The sequence below is a fragment of the Corvus kubaryi genome, unplaced genomic scaffold (genome assembly GCF_017639235.1).
Source record: "Corvus kubaryi isolate FWS band 111438036 unplaced genomic scaffold, C.kubaryi_AGA036_p1.0 37395, whole genome shotgun sequence".
NCBI lineage: Eukaryota > Metazoa > Chordata > Aves > Passeriformes > Corvidae > Corvus > Corvus kubaryi.
This window is the reverse complement of record NW_024581134.1, coordinates 5,655,962-5,678,641: the sequence shown is the minus strand read 5'-3', so window position 1 is coordinate 5,678,641 and position 22,680 is coordinate 5,655,962. Positions and strand designations below refer to the sequence as shown.

The window sequence follows — 22,680 nt, the reverse complement described above, 5'->3', positions numbered from 1 at the left end:
GTCCAGCCTGCTGGGACTCTCCCCTTAATGCTCAGGGCTGGCAAAGGGCTGGAAGTGTTTTTCTTTCTGAGTATCCCTTAATTAGTTGAAAGGGAAGGCTGACAAGGACCCAACTGGGAAGGAAAAAGATCTCTGTGAGCCTGTGACCAGCCCAACATTTCGCCTCCATTTATTTTCCCTGACTTCTTTGTTTTCCCCTTTGAAAAAACGGTGTTTTTCTCTTTCATTTAACTGCTATTTATTTGCTGGTAAGTGGAAGGAATTCAGCTGGGATCAGCCTGGCTCCTGCCAGCGACTGGAGTTGGAAAGTTTCCGTGGGGGAGATGTAAGAGCAGAGCAGGGGGGTTGTTTTCCACCCGCCGCCGGTCCTCGCTCTGCGGGTCCCTGGGTCACAGCCAGCCAGGTTGCGTGGGTTCAAGTCTCCTTTTTTTGCTGGGATGTGGACAAGTGCCCATGGGAGCTGCGGTGGGAGGAGCGTGGAGCTGGGCCGCGGGGTTCCTTCTTCTCCTCGCTGTTAATGGGAAACAGAAGATGGCTCGGGAGAAATTTGGCAAAGAGGGAAACTTTTCTGTCTCTTCCAGCTTGGAAAAAAGCATCCTTTCTCACCCCCGTCTCACCGCAGAGGGAGGAGGGCTCCCAAACACAGCCTGGGAGGGGTTGGTGGGAGGGCGACAGAGGAGACAGAGAGTGCCCGGTGATTTCACTAGGATGGAGCAGCCTTGGACCACCAGCTCTGTTGTGGGAGGGGAGCCCAACCTGCCTCCCATTGGTGGCCAGGATCCATCCCATCTTCTCCCCGAGGCATCAAGGGTTTGGGATGCCCCAGGTGCTGGGGGTTTTTGGGATCCTGTGTGTCAGGTATGATGTAGATGGAGATGCAGTGGTGGATCAGTGCCAGGCACTGGCTCCTGTAGGGATGCACGTGGAGCCTGTGCCTGGCTGGGAGATGAACCCCTGACCTTGGCGTGAGGAGCTCTGTTGGCTTTGCCCCTCATCCTGGCCCATGAGCCAGCTCTGCTTCGCCATCTGCTCCGAGGCGTGTTGGCCGGGAGCCACAGTTCCGTGTCCTGGTGGATCACAGGGCAGGCCAGGCTGCTCTGGCCAGGAGCCACGGCTCCATGTCCTGGTGGATCACAGGGCTGGCTGAGCTGCTCCAGCCAGGAAGAGCCACAGCAGCCACTCACATGGGGCAGCTGACAGGGCAGGGATCGAGGTGCTCCCAGAGTCATGCTCCAACCCTTCAGGACTTTCAGGTGTGCCCCCAAAAGTGGCAGCGCTCACCTGGATCACAGCCTGGGAAATGGTGGCTGGCTCTGGCTGATCACGTATCCCAGCACTGCTGGCCCAGTCCTGGTGCTGCTTCTCGTGTCCTGGCAGGTGCCTTCCCCCTTCCATCCCTCCCTTCCCCCTTCCATCTCTCCTGCCCTTTTAGTGAGCAGGAGATGAAGCTTCAGGGCAAATTCCTGAGGCTCCACCAGCCCGGTCCCTCAGCTGCACTGTGTTCTCAGTTGTCTGTGGCTGCAGGAACTGGTTACCAGTTCTGCCAGTTACATAAGGTGGCCATGGTGGGGTTCAGAGGAGATGACACATTTTGGGGCTGGAGAAGCAGAAGGGGGTCTCACCTCACTGTTGGGGACGGGGGATGGCCGTGGCGGGGTGTGAGCGCTGCGCTGTTCCCAGGCTTTGTGACCTTGTATCAGTGACTGGGGGAGGTTAATCATAGTCAAAGCCCAGTGAAGTTTGGCCAGGTCATGGCTTTTCCAAAGGACGTGCAGCAGTCGGTGGCTGGGGCCACAGCTGACCCACAGTGTCCCACCGGAGTTAATCATTGCCATCAGCTTTGGGACCTGCCTGGCTTCAGCAGTGGGAACTGTTTCCCCAAAAACACAGGGTGAGGGGCTTGGAGGAAACCCCAATCCACCAGGATGTGTTGGACTGGGAGAGCGATGTCCCTTGACCTTGACTCTAAACCAAACTCTAACCCTGATCCAGACCCTAACCCAAACCCTAATCCCAACCCTGATATTGCCCCTGTCCCTGATCCCAAACCTTTGCTGTCCCTTCCATTTTATGAGGTGGATATTGTGTTTATTGCCCTGTTGGAAATGGGATGACCTGGAGCAGCCACTGGCAGCCACTCAGGACCGCCCCTCTCTCGCTGTCATCTGCACCTGGAGCTGGACAGAGGGGAAGGATCTGATCTGCTTTGGTCCCCCAGATCCTGGGGGCTGCTGGTCCAGCCTCGAGCTGCTGTGTTAGGAGATGTGGCTGCTACTTCTGGGAGAGTGTAAATCCCAAATCACTCCACGTTAAGCCCAGGAATCATGAAATTTGGATTCTGCCACTGTTGAGGGCAGGTTCTTCAAAGTGGAGCTGGGGGCTCTTGGTGGGTTCCCTACGGTGCTTTTCCCGTCTTTCTACTTCAGGACTCCCATCCTTCAGTTGTATTTCAGGGGGACATGGAGGAGCATCGCAGCTGGGGAGAAAAATGTGTATTAAAGAAAGGGAAAGATGGACAAAATCAGGAGGTCTTGGCACTATGTGTTTGGGAGAGCATCAGGATCCGGGGGGCAGCCGGACCCTGGGCTGATGCTGCACTCGCTGCTGGTGTCCTGATGCTGGAAGGAGGTTTTTATATATATATATATATATATACACATATATATATATATATAAATATATATATAAATACTTTCTTCTCCCTGTGGGTGTGTTTTGAAAAGGGGCTTGGGAACAATGAGGATTAACAAGCAGATAGAGAATTAAATGCAGGGTTTGAGTCTTCAAATGTGTGCACATTTCAGAGCGCGTGTTTGTGCCAAGATAAACTCCGTCAGGAATAAACATCGTTTTACATGAAAGGCTAATTACAGATTGGTGCTCCACGGGTGGGAGGAGGGAATTTTCACCAATTAAAATGGAACTTTTCTGTTTTTCCTAAAATTGCTGGAGGAAAACGCAGCCAGGGGCTGGCGAGGCATTTGACAGCGCAGTCGAGGGGGGAGATGCTCTTCCCCAGGATTTGTTCCCCGCCCTCCCCCCAGTGCTAAAGAGTCTTTGCCAGTTCATTTGGGCAGGAGCTGCAGGAGGGCACTGGTTTTGCCCAGCAGCAGCTGAACGCCAAGACAGCCCTGGGCTCTCACCCAGGGAGATGGAACATGGGGGAACATGGACCTACCCAACATCCCTTGGACTCACACAGCACCGGGAGAGCTTGGAGTAGCAAGATCCTCGGCCTCCTTGGGCGTGTGGGTCATGGAAAACCGTCTGGATGGGACACAGCCCGTGTTGAGGAGCTGTTATAGCTGCAGCTCCTGTTTGTTGGGTAACTTTAGTGTGTGGTAGGTGAATCATCCCTCAAAAATTGCAACCCAGAGGCGACGAGGAGAAGAAAAACCTTCCTGGCCTGTGGAGTGGAGTGCTGGGAAGAAAACTCCCGCCTGGGCACATGGTGGGTTTCAGCTGCAGAGCACATGCTGCCTTGTTGCTTTTGGATGGATTTCACAAGAATTTGCATTTCTGGATCAGTTCTGGAGCCTCCGAGGCTGAGGCTGTGGATGGGGAGGATGTGATACAGCCCAGAAACCAGCTCTAATGCCGTTTTGCTCTAGCCAGGGTCGAGTTTTATGGGTTTGGAATGAAATGGATGCAAAATGTGGCTGGGACTGAGTTTCTCCGGGATGTTGAGCGCAGGAACCCCAAGCAAACACTCTGTGCCTGCTGCTTGCCAAGCAAAACCACAGATTTGTCTCCATCTCTACTTAGTGTGGCCACAGGGCAGCTCATTTTGGGACTTTTCTCTCACATAAGCTGGGATCTGTCACTTAGTGGTTACAGGAGGTGGCCTGGGCATCGGCTCTTAAAAGTCCCCTGCATCCTTGGGAGTGAGGGGACGCAGAGACACACGATCAGGAGAGGTGTGGTGGGGTTTTTAAAGCAAAGTGCATTCCCCACCTGCTCTGCTCCAGTGCTCTGTGCTCCTGAACCAGTTTAAATCGGTGGTTTAAAGCTCCCCTAGGGCAAAGACTGGATTGACACTTGCTGGGTCTGATCACTGGGAAGCTGTTGCCTTATCCATGGCCATGGGATCATGGCACAATGACAGGAGTGTCCACTTCTACAACATTCACATATTTCCTTGCCCTATGTCCTAATACCACCGTGAACAGGGTACTGAAAGGGTCTTTAGCCAGACCTGGCCTTGAATAATTCCCCTGAATAATTCTATTTATTCCAATTTTCAGGCTGTTGTGGAATTGTTTTCAAAAGAGGGGGGGGTTTGGGGGGGAGAAGTCAGCCAAACCTGATAAAGGAGGACTTTGTTCTGAAGCTTTAGGGTATGGTACCAAGCAGGGCTTGCTATACAATTAATGAGTTTAGCTGGCTTTGAGCTGCACATGATGCACAGTGGCTGCCACCACAGTGCCCCACCACCACCAGCTCCCATCCAGAGAAGCCTGGCTGCTTCAGTTTGGTGCTCCCCTGCCTTGGTTTGGGGTTCCTCAGTGTCAGTTTAGAGCTCCCCAGCCTTGGTTTGGGGTTCCTCAGCATCAGTTTGGGGCTCCTCAGTTTGGGGCTCCACAGCTTTAGTTTGGTTCTTCCCAGACTTGGTTTGGGGCTCCTCAGAACCAGTTTGGTGTTCCCCAGCTTCAGTTTGGTGCCCCACAGCTTTGGTTTGGGGCTCCTCAGCTTCAATTTGCAGCTCCTCAACCTCAGTTTGGTGCTCCCCAGGTTCAGTTTGGGGCTGCACAACTTTGGTTTGGGGGCTCCTCATCTTCTGTTTGGTGCTCCCCATCTTTGGTTTCTGGCTCTCAATTTGGTGGTGTCCAGGTTCAGTTTGGTATTCCTCAGATTTTGTTTGGGGCTCCTCATCTTCAGTTTGGGGCTCCACAGCTTTGGGTCTGGGGCTTCTCAGCATCAGTTTGGGGCTCCACACCTTCATTTTGGGCCATTCTGATTCTCCTCAGCCTCAGTTTGATGCTTGCCAGATTCAGTTTGTGCTCTCCACCTTCAACTTCGTGCTCCCCAGGTTCGATTTGGGGTTCCCCAGCTTCAGTTTCAAACTCCTCAGCTCTGTTTTGCTGCTCTCCAGCTCAGTTTCCCATCCCGCCGTGCATCGTGGTGTCCTCCTCAGCTCTGGCTTTTGCATCTGCCTTTATTTAAGCCGTGACCGTCCGTCCCTGGGACTGGCTCGGCCTGCGGGGGGTGTTGAGCACATGGGGCTGAGCCGCTGGGAGCGGTTCAGGCTTCGCTTTGAGAGCCCAGGGGGATGACGCAAATGGCTCTTCAAGGGCACGAGATGAAACAGCTGCTTGGTTTTCACTCCAGATGTGCTGTGGGAGCCCCGCCGAGGGGGGCACAGCCGCCTGCTCCCCCACAGCCTCCGCCTGGGAAGGGCCACGAGGTTGCCTGGCCTCCCAAAACTGCAGCCAGGTAGGGCTGGGGAGGGCTGTGAAGGTGCTTGATGAGGTTTGTCACAGCAGCAGAGCTTCCTTGTGCCTGGGATGAGTTAAAAAGTGATTTATCTCTTGTAGGAGAGGTGCAGAAGGCGAATTGCCTTTGGCTGCCTCATCTCTCCTCTGAGAAATGCCAGGTGCCTGGGGAAGGTGACTCTGTGCATCTTGTCCCCGTCCCCTCCAGCGGCCGCCCTGTCCCAGCTGCGCGGCGCGAGCGGGAGAAGCCGCGGGAAGCGAGGGAAGACACTTCCTCGAGCGGCGGATCTGAGGTCACCTCCTGGCCCTTGATCCCTCCAGCCCGGGGTATTTGGGTCAGCGGGGAAGCACAGCTGAGAGCGACGTCCCTTCCTCCTCTCTCCCTGGGGATTCGGTGTTAAAGGAACAAATAGGTTTGGCTTCAAGTGCTGCAGTCGGATTTTTTTAATGATGTTTTTTGCAACAATGAGCTAAATACCGGCGGGGTTTGGATCTGCGTCTCAGGAGTGGTGAGATTTTCTTCCTTTCTCACCTTCCTGCTCCCACCTTGCTCTGCTCTCAGAAACCTTTTTCTGCTTAGGACCATGCCAGCAACGGGGGAGTTTTTCATCCTGTTGGATGGTCTGGCTGAAAAGCAAGCTGATCTGGTGTCCAGGTGGGACCACCTGGACTGACCCTGGGAGCCCTGCCCACCATGAACACACAGATATGGTGCTCACAGCCCTCAGGGACCCCTCAGCATCACCAGCCTCACTGCAGGGCAGCTGAGCCCCCCAACACCCATGGGCCTGTCCTCCTCTGCCACAGGAGCTTTGTCACCCACTGGCAGGAGGAAAAGAAGGTGAACAAAGCACTCCTGGTCCCTCCTCCACTGTGGGCACAGCTTGGTGCTGTTGGGCTGGTGGGCAAATGGGTCACCTTGGCAGTTTTCACTCTGTCCAGAACCCAGGGTGCCAGGAAGGATGGATCATCCTGGCCGTGCTATTCCAACACCTTGAAGTGTCCGAGGCCAGGTTGGATGGGGCTTGGAGCAACCTGGGACAGTGGAAGTTGTCCCTACCCATGGCAGGGGGTAGAACTGGGTGGTCTTTAAGGTCCCTTCCGACCCAAACCCTTCTGATTCTCTGATTCTGTGATCTCCTACACCACTGAATCACTGCTCCCCTTGGAGACCTTCAGCCTCTGTATTCCCTGTCCGTGTTGAAGGCCACGTTGCTTTGGATCAGCCACGGGCCACCAGCTTGGCTGCCTTTGTTAGGTCAAGGTGGGAAGGAGCAATTTGTGGAGCTTTAGCTGGAGCTTTCCCCTTGGTGTGAGAGCTGCCAGTGGAATGTTCTCCTTGGTCAACAACTCTGCTCCAGCAAAGCAGCACCAGCCCCATGCTGGGCTCTTCCCCTATCCAGAACATCCCTGGGACCACCAGGAAGGTTCCATCAGCTCTGTAGGTGGCTTGGGCTGGGGTGGCAGCTGGGGCTGGTGCTGTCCCCCAGCCCCTTGGAGCAGGGCATGTGCCCTGGAGGGTCCCAGCTCTCCAGCTGCTGCTTCAATCCCTTCAGGAGGGGCTGTGGTGGGAGCAGGGTGGGATGGACAGGTCTGGGCTTGAGGTAACTCTCAGTGCCAAGCAGGGCCAGCAGAGAGGTGGTCATCAGGGAGGGACAACACACCTTGAGTCACCTCTAGTATCAGCAACCCCCAAATCAGAAGTCATTTGCATTTCACCTCACCAAAAGCAGAGTGCTTTCATGCCTACTATTATTATTATTACTATTATTATTATTAAAATAAAAATTATTATATATTATTACTAAAAATGTGGTTTCTGAAGCAATTTGTGTTTCTGTCAAGACATCCCTTGGAGAAAGGGTCACCTGGCTGTCACCAGCCAGGCCGCCCCATGGCACCCCACCTCCAAACCCAGCTCCTTCAGCTGGTGCTCCCAGGAGCTGGTTGGACTCACAGCACCCTAAAACACAATCAAGTCTTAACCCGATCCCTGTCGAAATTCTGGCAGCTTTTGAGCTTCTTCCATCCCCATCCTCAGCTGGATTCGCTCCATTGCTTCTTTTAGGACCTGCTTGATAAGACTCCGTGCTTCCTGTGGGGGCTTGTCTGTGTGTTTCCATATCTCGCCCAGCTTATCAGCCACAGAGGGTAGGAGGTGTGGCCAGGCTCATCCAAACCTGGTGTAAATCAGAAGTAAAAATTCCCCCTTTTTTCTCCCATGGGCTTTAAATCAAGAGGTAACTTCTCCAGCGCTGAAGAAGCTGTAGGAGGGAAGGTGCTGAGCCCTGTCTGGTTCCCGCTGGAGGAATGGCTGCCTCTGCCTTTCACATCCAGCAAAGTCCAGGAGAAACTTCAGTACCGCAGATTGCCCAAAATAAACCCTTCTTTCCCTGGAGTGGATCCAAGGACTATGCCCAAAAGGGGGGGTTTGGATTCAGGCTTCACCTGAACTCCATTTCTTTCCCAAATGGGGCTTTTCTGCCACGACTTCCCTCCATCCTTGCCTCAACCCAGGTGAACGGAGATCACAGGGGATGAAACAGGGGGGGAAGTTGTGCACCCCACTCCCTGGGGCTGTTCTGATGTGAATCACACTGGGATTGGAGGCAGCACTGAGGCGGTTTTCTCCTGCCCCCAGATTTTGCCGAGGTTTCCTTCCAGCGCTGGAGCTCGCCCAGCCCTCCCGGCTTCCCGGGGCTTCGCTGGGAAGCGCTGGGAAGACAAAACCCCGCTCTGGAAGTGAGGCTATTGTTCTTACTAATTTTAACTGGATGTTCTTCCCCAAGCCTATTTTTATTCATTGCTTGTGGTAAGCCCTTTCTCTAAGGTAGAGCAATTTATCACAGGACTCATTTTTTTTTTGGTGTGTTTACCAATTTTAATTGAGCCATATCTCCTTTTTGCAAACCCAGAGCTGGAGGAGCTTTTAAGCGCCCGTTGCTGAGCCTCCTGCCCCGGGTTTGCTTTGATCTCTGCAGGTGAGTGTGCATTTCTGGGGCCAGAGATTGATCCTGCCTATTTGCATGCAAATCCCCGGGTTATTAAGATCCGAATCTGGCCCTTTAAATTTAATACTTCACTTTATGCTTTTATTTCCGCGTTTCTTAAAGTAATTTCCAAAAATAACAAACTTCAAACATGACGGGGCCATCTAACGTTTTACTGCCTTGGCTGGAGTAGAAGGAACATTTCTGGAAGTATATTATCCAATTTAACGAGCCTTTCCCATCTTGGCGTGCCTCCCACCCCTCACCCCCTCTCGGAGTTGTTTTGGACAGCTCTTTGGATCCGTGCCACCTAATCCTATTAGAGGGACTTTCGTTACACTGTGCCTTGTGTTTATAACCAAGAAAATCAGCTGGAGAGGGGGGTCCTCTCCCTCTCCCTTCCCCTCTCTCGTCTTTTTGCCTGGAGTTGAGACGAGAGCCCAGCCAGTCCCACGAGGTTCCCGCGCAGCCCTTGCTTTTCATTTTATTGCCCCACTCTGCATTTATTAAGGAAGATTTTGAAGTAAATTGGGTCCTTGTGAACTTATAATTAATTTGGAAGGGTCAGCTCTTCCCAGCCTCGGGAGAGCTTCTTTGTGTGGTCCTTTTGTGAAAGGCAGAGGTTGGAGAGGCTGTTCTATAGCTGGGATTTGCTTTTAATAGGGACCTGGCTATTTTTTGAAGATCTCACGGCTCTGGAAGGACCATGAGGGTGTTTTTGTGCAGGGCTGTGCTGAAAAGGTTTGCAGAGCCCTTGGCTTGGGTGCAAAAAAACCCCAACCCTGAAAGATGTAAGAAAAGTTAAAAGGACCACATGTCCCGGGGCTGTGCTCAGCAGCCCAGAGCCAGCAGCTGGAGCTTGGAGATGCTCCAGAAGGTCCCCCCACTTTGGTGCCCCTTGTCCCTCTGTCCATCTTGCTCTGCCCCACACACCACCTAGGGGACCTCTTGCTTCTCCTCAGAGCTGCTAGAATTGAAATTCTTTTCCTTACCACATTGCTTTTCTTGAAATCCTGCCTTTCCTCCCCAAAATAGTCGCATAAACAATTAAAAGGAGAAGGTGGAGGGCAGGGAGGAAAAGACGGTGGACAAGAGGAAATGGCCTCAAGTTGTGCCACGAGAGGTTTGGGTTGGATATTAGGAAAAATTTCTTCTCTGAAAGGGTGTTCAAGCACTGGCACAGGCTGCTCAGGGCAGTGATGGAATCGTTGTCGCTGGAGGGAATGAAAAGCAGTGTGGATGTGGCACTTGGGAACGTGGGTTGGTGCTGGGCTTGGCAGTGCTGGGGCAATGGTTGGACTTGAGGATCTTAAAAGGCTTTTCTAACCTTAACGATTCTATGATGGGCTGAAAAAAATCTGTGAACAATTAAAGTTTCTGGAAAGGAAGTCAGACAGACAGACAGTGGTTTTCTCCAGAGTGGGCTGCAAAGGAGACAGGGCATGATGGTGCCACTTGGGCTTTGCCTGGCAGGGCCAGGGGTGGAATTTAACCTGGGATAAACGTGTTTCCATCAGCTCAGCTGCAACCAGGAATCCTCACTGAACGTGGGGAGAGGGGAAGATGAGGAGTGCTGCCTGTGGGGAGCGAGGGAGCGGTTGGGTGAGTGTGGGAATGCAGGGCTGTAACGCAGGATAGGAAACTCTTCCTAGCCAAAGCTGGGGAGCAAAGGGCTTGGAGGAGCTCAGGGGGCTTTTAGCTGGGGGGATTCCTGGTGGAAGTGGCATCAGTGGGGGATCTTCCCGTATGCAGCAAAGGTTGTTTGGAAAAAGCATTGAAACTCGGTGCCTTCCCTGGGACACACAAACCCAGCAGAGAGGAAGACAAGGAAAACCTGTCCATGCTCCCTCACTGTGCCCCGTCTGTGGTGCCACCATGCAGCACAAGTGGGCTCTGTGTCATTTGTGAGCGGTGCTGTTAATTAACAGCACTTAACACTGTTAATTAACGGTGTGATGGGGCTGCCTCTCTGCCAAGGCACCTTCAAAACTGCACTTGGTCCCTGGCTGACTCCCCACTGCCCCTGTGTGATGTCCCACCCTGACCATCACCTTTCTCCTCTCTCTCCCCAGCATGGGTCGGCTCCCTGGCCATGGGAATGATTTTTTTCTGCTCTCCCATCGTCAGCATCTTCACCGACCGGATTGGCTGCAGGACCACAGCGGCCACGGGAGCTGCCATCGCCTTCATCGGGCTTCTCTCCAGCTCCTTCACCAAGTAAGGCTGTGGAGCAGCTCCTTGGAGAGCTCCTCTTCCTCCCTGTTCCCTGCCAACACATTGCTGCTGCCTTTGGGGCCAAAGCAGGTGGTTCCCATCCACGTGAGAGGTGTCCTGGCATCCCTACAGCCCACGTGTGCTCAGCCTGTTCCCCTCCAAACCGAACCTTGTGTCCTTAGATTAAAGGAGAGCAGGTTTTCCCCAAGCAAGGGACTGTATTTTCTGGGATTTCAGCACTTAGGTCCCTCATTTGATCTGTAAAACAGCAGGAGAGGTTGGTTTGCCTCTCACAGGCAGCTCCAGAGAGGCACTCACAGAGAAAAATGTTCTCCTTTGCAACCGTTTTCACATTTGGTGCTGAAAGTAAATTAATGCTTAAAATAATATTTGGTACAGTACGCCTAAGAGGGAGTTTCTGTGCAGGGCAGACAGGGAGGGGAAGGCAGACAGGGTTTGGAGCAGTTTGTGGTGTTCCTGCCCTGGCTCGTGTGTTTGCGGCAGCACAGGGCCACTGCTGCTCCTTGTTTTCCATGCCTGACCCCATGCCATGAATTTCTGCTGGCAGGCGCTGGCCAATGTGCATTTGGATGGCAGGTGTACCTTGTGTGTCTTTCCAGCCCAGAAATCGGGGTTGGCATCTTTGAGGGAGCAAAAAGAGGGCACGTCTGGGGTAATTTATGTGACGCTTATTAAACACAGTCTCAGAGGCTCTACGGAGACACCTCCAAAGCAGCATTTGCCCCACTTTTTCTGAATAAAAACATTGCTTTGGGTTGGATTTCAGTTAAAATCAATATTGTTTTAATTAAAATGCTTCAAGGAGTGGGTTTCTAAAGCAAATACACACCAGTTTTCCAGAGGGCGACTTGCTTGCGCTCCTCCTGGTCAGTGAGACCCTTGTGCTCATCCCAGCCCTTTTTCCCTGGATGCCCAAGCCCTCCTCTGTGGGATCCCCCCATTATGCTGGGAGTGGGGATCAGTTCTGCTCCTCAGGCAAAGCCTCCAGGACTGTGGCCAATTGCAGATGGGATTTTTGGGATGCTAAAACCATCTTGGGCTGTGGCATGGAAGGAACTACTGCCTGCAACTTCCTCCTCAGGTGCCACCCTTTGTGTTTCCAAAGGTAACAATAAGAGGTGCAGTGGGTCCTGAGGGAAGCTGTGGCCTGGTATGCAGATCACAGGAGCTTCCCATGGAATCCTGCTTTCCTTCTAATCAACAGAGCTTGGACTTTTTCCCCCTGCTCTGTTGTAAAATATTTGTGCAAAAAAAAAAGGGCTCGTGGGACTACACCACTGCCAGGGGCTTGTTGTGTTGGGCTTCAAAAAAAAAATCAAACAGTACAGGCAGAGAGAAATACCATTTCCAGGAGAGCTACAGAAATCCCCATTTCCTGCCCCTCGCTCTCGGACCACATTCCTTTGGCTGCCTTTCAAGGGAGAAAGGAGCCCCTTTGCAGCTGGACCGCAGCGAGAGAAGCTGCGATGGCAGAGCCGAGCGGGGCCGGAGGAAGAGCAGGGAGGCTGTGGGATTTGGCAGCGCTCCATCCGGATGGTGAAGGCTGCTCCTGAAATTCGGGGCTTGTGGCTCCTGCTGTCCCAGAACAACAGAGAAGCTTTTTTTGGTCCCTCTCGCCAAGTCCCTCCACCGCAGCTGGAGATCATCCCCCCGTGCTACAAGCACGGGTGCAAAGGGACACCAAAGCCTGGCTTTGGTGGGCCCAGGCAGAGGTGGATCATCATCCCCCCTCTGTCTCCTGGTTTCTCTGGAATGGGTTTGTTTTGTCCAAATGGAGGAGCAGCAGTTCCCAACACTGCACTGAGCTGCTCCAAAAACCCTCTGAGCCACCAAGAGTGTGTGGCAAGACCCCTGCACCCAGCTCAGTGCCTCTTGTCTCAAAATATTGGGAATTTTCTATGAAAACCACTAAAGAAACCAAATATGCTGAAAAGCGAAGCTCTGGGGAAGGCTGGATGGCGTCAAGGAGAGGCTTTTCCTCTCTACTGCCTTGCTCGGAGGTGTCTCCTGCACTTGTAACCAGCTCGAGCCACCGGAGACCTTGTGTGCTCTCAAGAAAAGAGAAATCCCAGTTAAGGCTTCAGCTTCCCTCCAGTTTAAGGTGTTGGTGTAGTGTGAGGAATGGGAGATGATGGCCAGCTCAGCAGGGCTGTCTTCATATGCCCCAAATGCCCTCCCAGCCCTCCTCCTCTGTTCTGTAGGGAGGGCTGGGTCCCTTTTCATCTGCTTCTCCTTCCCCTCTGCGATTTCTGCCCAGTTTCTCCTGCACAGAGGAATCCCCCAAACTTCTGCCAGCAAGGATGAACCAGGGCTGTTCCCATTGAGAGCTGGAAGCAAGAGGAAGCTGATGGAGGGAGACCTCCTTGTCCCAGGAGACACAATTATCCATTGGCAACCTCCTAATCCGAGGAGACGGTGCTGTCCTTCCCACCGGAGAGCAGCTGGCTGATTCCCAGTAAGCAGGCTGGGAAATCCTGGCTAAGAAGCATGGCTGGAAGGAGCCCCTGCTCATGCAGGGGTGTCTGAGCATCACTGGGGAGCAGATGGGAACTGTGGCGTTTGTCTCCACTTACCCAACACGTCAGCTTAGCTGCGGCACCAGGGCTGCTGTGACCAAGCCAGGGCTGGTGCGTGGGAGGTCGGACAGGGCCCACATGGCCCAGCTGCCTGCCTGGCTCCCACAGAGGGGGCTTCTGATGTGGTTTCGTTCCGGAGTGGATGGAAATTGCCTTTCATGACAGTCATTTGTCTCGGAGCCGCCGGGCACGGTGACCGTGTTCTGCTTTCTGCTTGGCAGGCTGGAGGGATGAGCGTGTAATGGAAGGAATGATGTGCTTGTAAAGGTTTTCCCAGCTTCCAGCTGCTCTGGTAGATGTGGGCTGCTGTCTCCTGACCAGCTTTGGGAGCAGCACTCAGCATTGCTCTGAGGGTGGGAGCGCACACCCTGAGCTGCCCAAAGGTTTCCCTCACGCTTCCCTCGCAGGCAGTATCCCATGGCAGACCGCTGCAGCTGCGTGTATGGCATGGGCATGAAGAAAAAATTCCTTCATCTGGGGAGAAACACAACAGGTTTTTTGTGCTGCCTAAATCCAGGCTCCTTTGACAGCTGCTTCTGTTGGGAAAATTGGGCTGGCCATTGGGAAGCAGCTCCTTCCAAGGGCTCTCAGGACTCTCCATCTGCTCTGTAGAGCAGCCACTTCACTCCCTCCTCAAGTGCAGCCACCAGTGTTAAGGTACAAATGAGATCTATTAACTGTCTAATTTAAGCTCCTGGAGGAGCTTAAAGAGGAACTTAATTAACCAGCCTGGAGCCTGGGCAGAAACACCACATTTCCTTCCTCCGTGCCTAATAACCAGCAGGGTTGGTGCCTTCTGCTTCCAAACACTGGGTGCAGAATGTTTTCAATTAGTCCTTTCAGTGGAAAAATTAAAAGGATTTCTAGCTAAAAATATCCCACCATCCCTACCTTAGAAAATCTTGTTTGCTGTAATTTAAAAACCAGTGAAGTAATGTCAGCTTCCCAAGGAGGCCAGGTTGGCTGCTGCCTTCTCCTGGCTGCAGAAAGCACTTCCCAGCTACACTTCATTTTCCCAAAGATTTTACGTGCCAGCTGTAAAGTGAGGATTATCCTTGCTTTGGTGAGGCAATAAGCTCCTGGAGGTCAGACTGTCCGTGCAGCACCTGTGGTGTGTGAGACCCGGGCCTTTGCAGGACTGCGGGGGAGGAGGCTTCCTCACCTCTGCCTGACATCACCACTTCCATGTGTTTTGTTCCCACCAGGTCTCTGGAAGTCCGTTACTTCACATATGGGATCCTCTTTGGCTGTGGCAGCTCCTTCGCCTTCCAGCCCTCGCTGGTCATCCTCGGTCACTACTTCAAGCGCCGCCTGGGTCTGGCCAACGGCATCGTGGCCGGGGGCAGCTGCCTCATCTCTGTGCCACTCCCCTTCTTCCTGAAGATGGTTGGGGGTGCCATCGGGCTGGCACACACTTTCCAAGTACTCAGTGCCTTAATGCTCATCCAGATCTTCTTGTCCATGACCTACCGGCCCATCCTGCCACCTTCTTGTGACTCTCAGCACGACGGGCAGGACAAGCTGGGCAGCCGGAGCATGAGGCAGCAGTGCTGGGCCCAGACCCGCAAGTATTTCAACCTGAGGGTTTTCCGGAGAAAGACCTATCGGATTTGGGCCTTTGGGATCGCTACTGCTGTCCTGGGATACCTCGTACCTTACATGAACCTGGTAAGGGCCGTGGCTGGGACTGGAAGGGAAGAGAGATCCTGGAGTGAGGAGGCGGGGATGGGCAGTAGGGACAGAGGCACCAAAAGCCTCAAAGCCAAGAAAGTGCTGCACATCCTGTAAATGGGAATAGTGGTGGATATGGTTTTGTGTGTCCTCTCTGTGCCAGGGTGGGCCAGGGTCACTTCCCAGCACTCCTAAGGACCAGCACTGGTAGCAGGAGAGGAAGGGCCTGTTGGGTTTGGGGTGGGTGGAGGGTGCAGGTCAGTGTGGTGTGGACACGAGGGTCACACAACCACCCCAAATCCACTCTGCAGGAAGTCTCGTCCCTTTTGGGGAGATGAGAGGGATCGACTTACTGTGGCTTCATGTCCTTGTGTCCTTCCGTGCATCCTAGGTCAAATACGTGGAGAAGCGATTTCAGGAAACCAAAAAGGACTGGATCCTCCTGGTTTGCCTCGGGGCCATGTCGGGGCTGGGGCGCTTGGTTTCGGGCCGCATTGGCGACTGCATTCCCGGGCTGAAGAAGATTTACCTGCAGGTACGGTGTGTCCAGCCCTCCGTGGAGGTGCTGGCCAACCACAGCAGGGCAGGGGTGGTGTCTCTGCATTGGTGTCCACACTCTGCTTAAAACTGTCAGTCACAAAGCCTTTACCAACCACTGTCTGCTGTGAGGGAAGATAATTTACTACAGAAATGTGTAAGAGGAGTTACACACATGACCTGAGGGATCGGTGTCCAGCAATCAAACTCCATAGTAGCAACCCTTCCCAAACTACCTACACCCTTTCACCTCCTTGTGGTTTTTGAAGAACAAACTGCTGAAATCTAGCAGCTAATCCAGCAGCTAATCCTTCTTAACCCTTCTTAAAAGGTTATTCTTAAGGGCCTCTCCGAGACAGGAGCAGCAGCTGGGTGGCTTTGCTGGGTCCAGAGCAGGGAGCAGTGACACTGACCTGTTCAGTGTCATCTCCATGACTCTGCCTGCTGCCCATCCCCACTCTCACGCCCACTTTTATCTCCCCAGGTTGCGTCCTTCATGCTGTTGGGCCTCCTGTGCATGATGATCCCCCAGTGCCGAGGCTTCGAGGGCGTCATTGTCATCTGCCTCTTCCTCGGCCTCTGCGACGGCTTCTTCACCACCATCATGGCCCCCATCGCCTTCGAGCTGGTGGGGCCCATGCAGGCGTCCCAGGCCATAGGGTACCTCATGGGGCTGATGGCCGTGCCCATGACCGCAGGCACGCCCATAGCAGGTTGGTAACACCACAGTGCTGGACCAGGACCCAGCGGTTGGGAGGGAGATGCTGGTGGCAGCTTTCACCCATGGTGGTGTTTTGGTGTGAGACCAGACGTGCTGGTTTGAGCTTTCTGCCTTATCAGGTCATGTGGGTGTTGAAGAGCAGGTGTGGCATCACCCCATGCTATGTCCTGTGGCATCTCAGGCCCTTTCTCCAGGCTGATGAAAGGTGACCATTGGGGGAACAGTGACCCAAGACCTTGTGAAGTGATTTCTGTTTGAAGCTGAGCTAAAAATTGGCAGACATTAATTTTCTAAAAGTCCTTTTAGATGGAATTGAAGTTGGAGGTGGAGGCACCTGAGCCTCCACAACACCTGGGCATGTGTTCCAGCACAGCAATAACCCCAACGTCCTTAACAGCGAGGGCTTGGCCAGAGCTGCCCCTGAGCTGCAGGACCTCTGCATCAGCAGCACTAAGCCAAAGCTGGATAAGCACCTCCGATCTCTCTGCTTCCGGCAGCAAAGTTCACTTTAACACCCTCAGGAAGGAGCATGGGGGTCACAGACCTCCCACTGGGAGGGTGCTGCCCCAGGACCCCCTGAGCGGGACTTGCTGGGTGAATTTGCACTGGCCTAATTCCCAGGGAAGTGTCCACGCAGGAGGCACTCAGAGGGATTTTCCAGTGCTGATCAATGGCCATGTGCTATTCTCCAAGGAGGCCTGGCTGTGTTGGAACTTGCCAGACAAATGCAGAACCTTGCTGGGTTTTAAGGGCTTGGCTATTGTTTGTAACTGGCAGCGTGTATTTCACAGCTGGAGATAAAACATCCATATGGGCAGGGCTTCCAAATGGAGACAATCAGTAGAGGGACAGCCCCATCCCACTTTTCCCATTGCCTCCTGGCTGGCAAGCCTCTGGGAAGAAGAGCTGGGTTTAACACGTCTCAGCTCGCATTTGGGATTGTCTGGGATGTGTCCGACTGTGTCCTGCTCTGGTGAAACAGGAAGGATGGCTGAGGCTTTCCTTCTCCGCTCCCTTGGTACACAATGTTGGCTGCACACATCCTTTAATCCAGGGCATAAAAACTCCAAGAAATTCAATGGAAAAAAAAAGATTATTTTAAAAACCCAAATCTCCCCAAATCTGGTAGGTGACGCAAGCTGCACTCGAAGGAGGGAACAAGCAGCTCATTAGACTAACGAGCTCATTAGACTGACTCAGCCCTAACCCCCATCGCTCTTCTCTTCCAGGATACCTCAATGATTATTTCGAGAATTACGACGCAGCCTTTTACTTTGCCGGGGTGCCCCCCATCATCGGCGGCCTGGTGCTCTCCGTGGTGCCGCTGGTCCATCAGAGGATGCTGAAGAAGCAGCGCCTGGATTCTGGCAAAGACAAGATGCTGGTGTCGGAGGCGGTGGTGAACGGGGAGCTGCTGCCGGGCTGCCCAGCCTCCGAAGCACACATGTGACGCCGCCGCCGGCTCTCCCCGGGACACCAGCAGCCTCTCCACAGTCCCAGCAAGGCCCTTCCCTAGACGGACCGTAATTCCCAGTGATTGCAGATGCACTATGTTTGTAAAGGAGAAAACACAAAAAGTTCTTCTGGTTAAAGGCTTTTAACTAGCAGAAACGCTCTTTTTTTGGGGGGGGGACAGTTTTGATTTCAAAGCCACCTGGTTCCCCCCCCCCACCCGTTTTTCTAAGGAGAACTTTCACCAGGATTCAAACTTGATCGAGCTCCCGCTCCTCTCCCCAGTTTTCTATACGTCACGACAGAGGTTTACAGCTAATAAATGCCTTTTCCAAGCAGGCCACGGATGGAACTTGTTGAACTTTGCAGCTGTTCATCCTTCTCCTTCTCCAGTGTCACTCGGGTGTCACATCCAAGTGAGACAGCCCCTTCCCCGTCCAGCACCTGGGGCTGTTTTGGAGCCAGAGATCCAAAGGAGGAAATGCTGCTTTAGTCTGATGCACAAACCAAATAAATGTCAGCGAGTCCCGCTTTCATCTTCTTCTTTCCTCCTTTCCCGCTGCTCTCCCACACCCCCAGGGAGCTGCAGCTGGGATGACTGGGAGCTCGGCTGGCTCCAGCCATCGGAGTCACGCAGGAGCACACCCTTCCTGCAAAATATGCCTTAAAAAATGCATGGATGAGACCAGCAGGTCCCTTGGCCACTTTCCACCTCCGTTTCCTCACCCAGCAATTAATGATTGGGCTTTTGAGCTGCAAAACAGAGGGGCAGCTCCTGGCACAGCCCACGGTGCCTGGCTCTGTGGGGCCAAATCCATGGGATCACCACCAAGACGAGCATTTTGGTGGCTTTGAGGCACACAGGGTTGGGACAGAGCCCCTGTGTCATGGAGCAGCTCTGTGCTGGGAGGTGGCTTGCCTGCTGGGCACAGGGGCACCCACGGGTGTGGGGATGCTGCTGGCTCAGGGCACAGGGTGCCACTGCTCGTTTTGGGGCCCAGTTGTGTATTATGCAGCAATAAGCACGAGTCAGCATTGGTGGGGAATCCTGATTTTCCAAAGGGTTTGACAGCCCCAGTAGCATTTAACTCGTAGCCTGTGTGTTGTCACTGAGCTGGTGCAGGGTCAGTGCTGATCCGGGGGGAGAGGGAGAGAGCGCAAGGAAGTCACGCAGCCAGTGGGTGCCCACCACGCTGAGTGGCAGGAATCTGTCACTGCCCACAGAAAATTGTAGAAATTCAAATTGCCCAGAGAAGCTGTGGCTACCTCTGGGTCCCTGGAAGTGTTCCAGGCCAGGCTGGACACGGCTGGGAGCAACTTGGGGTAGTGGAAGGTGTCCCTGCCCACAGCAAGGGGTTGGAATGAGATAAGCTTTAAGATCCATTCCAACCCAAACCATTCCATGATTGTATGATCATCTCCAGGGATTGCTAACAAGTGTGGCTAATGAGTGAGAAGGGAAGTTCTCCTGCCCTGGTGGGTCCCTGTGTGAACAAGGAGCCAGCTGGGACTGGGGTACCTTTTCCTGGGAGAGGGCAAGAAACAAAACTCACATTTATCCTGACTGCAAACCCATCCTTCATCAGATATTCATTATTTTCTCCTGCCATTTAAAAACTGAGATGTTCCAAGAGGGACGTGTGTCATGGGAACCATCCCTTGGTCTCTGGGCGAGTGTCGGGGTTTGTAACACCAGGATGTGTCTTTGCTGTGGAAATTTGGGTTCAGTGGAGGCCCCCTCCCACAGGCAGTGGTGGGATTTTTGTATATAATAGGCTCAGGACCCTGCATGTCCCTCTGGCCCTGTTTTTAACCCATGTTGGCTGATGCATTGTAAGGTCTTGTGGTCTTGTGGCCCTTCTGTCCCCATACGAGCTGGAAAATTACCTGGTGTGTTGTGACGTGTCTGTTTATGATATAAAATGAGATGTCTGCTTGTCTCTTTCTTGGATACGCTTTTCCATGACTGTTCTTACCCTTCATGGCCCTTACAGCATCGTCTGCTGTGGCTCTGCTGAGCCATCGCTGAGTTTTGGGAGCCATGGGAGGCAGATGAAGCTGCAGGAGGAGGCAGGGCTTGGACCACAGAACCCTGGCTCCAGCTGGGATCTACCAGACTTAGCCTAGGGCAGGGTGTTAATGTGATGCTTCTTGGGTGGGACCATTGGCAGTGGTGCAGCTTCAAAGCCCTCTGACAGCGGAAGAAAATAAAAAACTCCTCATTGGTACTCCCTCTGCAAGTTTTGGGGCATTAATTCACATCAGAGTTGGATGAAGTTCATTAAATCATATTTTGGACCTTAATGCCCCCAAAGGAGAGCTTATGAGGAATTTAAATTCCAGAAGTAGCTTCTTCAGAGCAAGCAGAGGGTGAGCAGAGCTGTCTCCAAACCCCATCTGGGCTGAGGGAGCGGCTGCACGGCAGAGCCCCACTGATGGCTGTGCCCAGACTTTGTGTGGCAAAGCCTCCCCGGCTCATAAGGTGATTTATGGTTCAAATCCCAAATTTCTACAGAATTCCTCTTGCTTTAACTGCTCCACATGCCTGCAAAGGTCCTTGCCCTGGGAGAAGCCTGCATTCATTGCAAGGGGTGCTTAGCACTGCACATCAGAGCAGCTGTGTCAGCCAGGAGCTCTGCCCAGGAGGGGTGCTGCTACCCACATCTGTCCCCCCTAAATTCTGATCGTCCCTCATGGCTTTTATTATTGACCCTCTAGGAGATTTGGAGAGATGAGGTGCTTCCTTGACCACCCCAGTTTGGTCAGAGGAAGCCACTCCTCATCCTATCCCAGACCCAAGTGTGGTACCAGCCTCCCAAAACCACACTCGGTGTGTTTGTCTGGTCCAAATCCTGCCCTTGGTGGACACAAGGGCAAATTCTGCAGCGGGGAAGGCAGCTTTGGCCAACAGCAATGAGGGGTCTCCTCATCAGCAAACACAGGTGGGAATGGGGAGGGCAAAGGTTGGAGCAGTGTCAACATACAGGGAGTATTTGGGGCTTGTTTGTCAGATTGCTGCTGCTGCTGCTGCAGCTCTCATTTGGCCCTTTTGAATACCAGGCAGTTTGCAAGAATTTCTGCGGACTGGTGGCGTGTGTGATTGTGTGATTGGAGCATCTGTGAACAGGGAGGAGTTGCACTGCTCTCTGAAAATCCGTTTAGCCTGTGGTGGTCTGGTGGTGTGATGCCAAATGGGTCCCTACCTGTTGCAAAAAGCTTCATCCCAAAGCCCCTCCTGTTCCATCAGGATCATCTTGTCCTAGCCCAGCACATCCCCATCCTCCTTGGGGCTGCCTTTTACTCAGCTTTCTAATTAAAAACCCAACCTTCTCCCTCCCCTGCGAGTGCCAGGCTGTGATTCCTGCCCCTCTCCCTTGCTCTGGGAAGGGAAGGGGGAGCCCAGCACTCCAGACTCGGCCAGCTTTGGGAGCCAGCAAGGGGAGGGAGGTGGGTTGAGCCCCTTGGGTGGGAAAAGGGTGGAAGGGAGTGGGGAGGGCCCCACTTCACCCTGTGGCCGGGGTGTTTGCAGAGCTGCAGAGCCTTATGTAAGTGTGCAGTGAGCCCAGGACGTGTCCCAGCAGCGCCTGCTCGGGGCTGGGCTGGGGCTGCCTCTTAAATCTTTACCTTGAGGGTGTTCAAAACCAACTTGTTGTCTTTTCTTCTTTTTTTTTTTTTTTTTTTTTTTTTTTTTTTTTTTTTTTTTGTTATTCTACTGCAGAGTGAGGCATCGGATTTAACTCCTCTCACTCTGGCTGAGAGATGGAGCGGGACAGCCAAGCTGGAAGGGCTGGAGGGCTGGTTGTATTTGTGATGGGAAGGGTAGCAGGGCTTTGGGAGCTGCCTGGGAAGTGCCATGATTCATGGCTTAGAGCTTTTTTTCAGTTCTGAAACAATATGCAGGAGCTGCTTCACTGCAGCTTGCCCTGCCCTGAGGTCCTGCAGCCAGGCAAACACAAGTTTGGAAGTCACAGAGCTTAAATTTAACAAATTCTGGCCTCTCTCCGGCTGGGGTTGAGGTTTCCTAACATTTCCCTGCTGTGGGAGCTGTGGGAAGGCCACATCCTAATTGCCAGCCAAGTCTGAGGGCTTTTTCAGATCTGCTGTGGTACCGTGGGGTTTGGGGACCCCCAATTTCAGGAGGTTTTGGCTCTGCCTCCCACCATGGTGGTGCTTTGGGGCTGCCACTTGAGGAGGAGTCTCATCACGCCCTGGGCTGAGCTGCCTGGAGGAGCCAGCAGGGAGGTGGTCAGCGGCTGGGCAAGGACATTGCTGCCCTTGCCTGGCAGTGCCATGGGAATGTTCTGCATGGCAGCAGAGGGTCTCTTTGGTACGTGGGTGCCAAGAGCAATTTGCTCTGGACAGCCTGATTTGGAGCTGAGGATCTCACCTGCTCTGGGTTTGAACCCTGGCTGACACTTGCCTCTATAAGTGGCCATATAATCCTCACCTGAGTAAAGGTGAACTTGGATCAAATCCTCTGCATGCAGGGGGACAGATCCAGCTGAGACCTTTGCTGTCCCTCCATCCTTCACTGCAAACCATTCCCGGCTTTTGTGTGCTCCTGCACCCCAGAGTTTTGTTTGGGGGCACCTAACTTTATTTAGTTATTTCCACGCTGGCAGAGTCTGCTTCTCCCTTTCCAGCTGGAAGCAGAAAATTGGAATGACTTTGAAAGCCAAGGCAAGCAGAGCAGCCCCCTGCCTCCACCTTTATGCCATGGACTTGAGCAGCTCTTTTGGGTGCTTACAAGCCACCCTTGTAACTTCTGGGGACGATGACGTGATTGACAAGTGCTCCTTAAATCCTCCTCCAGGGTGCTCTGAGTAACGCCAGGCGTGGAACTGGCACAGAGAGGGGTTCCGTGGGCAAGTAACAAACCAACATAAAGCTGTACCCCTTCTTTTGGAGAGCCCTTGGCAGGAAAGCAAACACAGGGGTGGATGGAGCTCTGAGAGGGCTTTGGAGCCCTGGGGGTGTCGCAGGGGTGACCCTGTGCTCCAGGTCCTTTATCTGCCTGGCACGGCCACTGCACGGACTTTAGCCCTGGTGACAGGGAGCTTATCGCT

General features: G+C 53.3%; 1 protein-coding gene across 1 annotated transcript in view; it reads left to right on the top strand.

Moving 5' to 3' along the window:
* The window catches only part of SLC16A2 (solute carrier family 16 member 2), a 36,201-nt gene extending 16,636 nt beyond the window's left edge, over positions 1 to 19,565 (top strand). The window contains exons 2-6 of the mRNA XM_042039839.1: positions 10,495 to 10,639; positions 14,439 to 14,901; positions 15,296 to 15,439; positions 15,926 to 16,154; positions 17,392 to 19,565. Of these exons, the coding sequence (XP_041895773.1) occupies positions 10,495 to 10,639; positions 14,439 to 14,901; positions 15,296 to 15,439; positions 15,926 to 16,154; positions 17,392 to 17,612 (1,202 nt within the window). The 3' untranslated portion in view covers positions 17,613 to 19,565. The remainder of the gene's footprint in view (positions 1 to 10,494; positions 10,640 to 14,438; positions 14,902 to 15,295; positions 15,440 to 15,925; positions 16,155 to 17,391) is intronic.
* Positions 19,566 to 22,680: the final 3,115 nt, after the last annotated feature.